The 2500-nt window shown below is 45.8% G+C and overlaps 1 protein-coding gene across 1 annotated transcript in view; it reads left to right on the top strand.

The window, feature by feature from the left end:
• Positions 1–1519: 1519 nt before the first annotated feature.
• The window catches only part of LOC137977446 (uncharacterized), a 2432-nt gene continuing 1451 nt past the window's right edge, over positions 1520–2500 (top strand). Inside the window, exon 1 of the mRNA XM_068824660.1 lies at positions 1520–2500. This exon is cut by the window's right edge and continues 1451 nt beyond it. Within this exon, the coding sequence (XP_068680761.1) occupies positions 1520–2290 (771 nt within the window). The 3' untranslated portion in view covers positions 2291–2500.

The raw sequence follows: 2500 nt of genomic DNA, 5'->3' as shown, positions 1-2500 counted from the left end.
GAAGGTGCTTTTCAATGCCATGGCCACCTTAGGAGAAATGGATCACGTAGCAGAAGCCGATGATGTGCTCAAAGCCTTGATGAGCGCTTACAAGAATGCTAAAACCAAAAGCACCAAGACGCAAATTCTCAGCCTATATGCATACAAGTATTCGGTGAGCACACTGAAGAAACTTCACGCACCATATGGAAAACTGTCTACACGTCAGATACAGAGAGCGCGGTGTCATGCAAGAGCGATAGGTCCAGGCTTGGCTCCTGAGGAGAAGAAATACCATCGTGTCCGTATTGATATCAGCAAAGTTGATCATTTCGTTGAATTTATTAATCGCCCGTACTTTTATCAGGATGTATCCTACGGAACTAAGTTACTTAAGCTAGACAGTGGCCAGACAATGGAGATGCCAAACGTTGTCCGTACAGTAACTCGTTCTACAATGATTAGTCAGTACATGCAGTTCTGTCAGGAGGAGAGATTTGAACCTCTAAGTCGCACTACCCTCCTCAAGATTCTGGAAGTAAGACAAGCTTCGCAGCGAAAGTCTTTACAAGGCCTCGACAATACGGCCGCCGATGGCTCTGCAGGTTTCCAAAAAATTGAATCGATAGTCGATGATCTAGAGAAAGGAGGGATGGACAGGCAATGGTGCACTGAAATCAAGGAAAGGCTAAGGAATGGGAAACGCTATTTGAAAACCAATTTTCGTGTTCATTGCAACCCTGAGGAAGCCTTTTGTCCTGATCATTGTCGCAAGTTCGCACTTAGTGACGAACAAGATCCTGACTTCCAAGAGAAATGCTCCCATCAACATACAGAAAGCTGCAGTGACTGCCAAGACCTTCGAAACTCATTCGATGAAGTCGAAGATAGAATTCAAAGTGCCCTGTGGATTCCTTACAGCAATGAAGAACGAGAAGATCTGCTATACGACTTCAAGCTGGCAAAGGCAGATATCTTGCACTGGAAGGCGCATGTTGTTCGTTCCGTTAACCAAGAAGCGGCGAAGCAAGATCAATTGAAGATGATAAGTGTGAATCCAAATTGTGCGCTGATAATAATGGATTGGGTGATAAAGTTTCTTCAGCTTAGATATCGAGAAAAACAGTCCGACTGGTTCGGTAAGAGAGGATTGAGTTGGCACATATCGACGGTGATCACAGGCGATCTTGACGTCAGTGGAAAGCTGGAGGTGCAGTCATATGCCCATCTGTTTGATGCATGCCAACAGGATTGGTTCGCTGTGTGTTCTATTCTATAAAACACATTAGGAGAACTTAAGGCCAAGAAGCCTCACATCACCCAAGTTTATTTGAGATCAGATGAAGCTGGTTGCTACCATAATAATTCTCTAATCGCTGCGGCAAGGAGCGTTGGTGAACGGGTTGGTGTAGACGTTTGTCGCTATGACTTTTCTGAACCGCAATATGGCAAAGACGTTTGTGATCGGATCTTGTGCCCTATGAAAACATGCATCCGCCGTTTCTGCGACGAAGGACACGACATTCTGACAGCGGGGGACATGAGAAGGGCACTATCTGAACGACCAGTGAAGGGTACCTCCGCATTTGTTTGTGCGGTTGACGAAGCGAAGTTAACCCTAGAAGTGAACAAAATAGATGGTTTCAGCAAACTGCACAACGTCCAGATTGACGAGAAAACTATTCGTGTGTGGAAGTCCTACAGAATTGGGCGTGGCAAGGAAATCTCACTCGACCAGCTGGTGACAAGAGATCAAGGGGACACCTGTCTCATAGTTAAGGAAGAGTTTTTCCCTATTCATAATTCACGTGTATACCAAAGCAGAGATTCTGTGGCGGAGGATTCAGATGAAGGCAATCGTCATCACGATTTCGACAATTCGGACATTGAAATTTTTGAATGTTCGGAGCCTGGGTGTGTGAAGAGTTTTCAGCTGTTTTCAGAACTTGAAGCGCATTTAGATGTAGGGGATCACTGCGTTGAGGCTGAAAGACAGTCAGAAACGCTTTACGATACGATTCGTAGAGATTGGGTGGAGAGATTTACCACAACAGTCAACATCACTGAAGATGAACCTTGCGAACCTGTCCACCAGAGTGAAAGTGAACCGGCGCCCACCACGAGCTGTGTTATTACGGGTTGGGCCCTAACCAAGCAACGAGCAGGATCAACTAGATTCCCCGAGAAAGTTAAAAACTACCTGACGGCAAAGTTTGACCTCGGAGAACAGTCAGGGCTAAAAGCTGACCCTCAGCAAGTTTCCAATGATATGCGGAAGGCAAGAGATGAGCAGAACAGAAAGGTTATTTGAGCGAGAAGAGTGGTTGACTAAAAGCCAAGTGCAAGGGTTTTTTTCACGCCTGTCTGCAAACAGAAGAAGAAAACAAGCACCCTCACCTGAAGGTGTGCAAAGTTCAAAGGAACTCTTTCTAGAGGAAGAAGAAGAAGAGCGACAGCGGCTGATGGAGCACATCAAAGAGGAACTGAGGCCGCAGCATCCCCTTTCATACGACGCCTTCAA

Source organism: Montipora foliosa, chromosome 11, assembly GCF_036669935.1.
Source record: "Montipora foliosa isolate CH-2021 chromosome 11, ASM3666993v2, whole genome shotgun sequence".
Taxonomy (NCBI): Eukaryota; Metazoa; Cnidaria; class Anthozoa; order Scleractinia; family Acroporidae; genus Montipora; species Montipora foliosa.
Note: the sequence above shows the minus strand (reverse complement) of the source record. Positions and strands in the feature narration are given on the sequence as shown.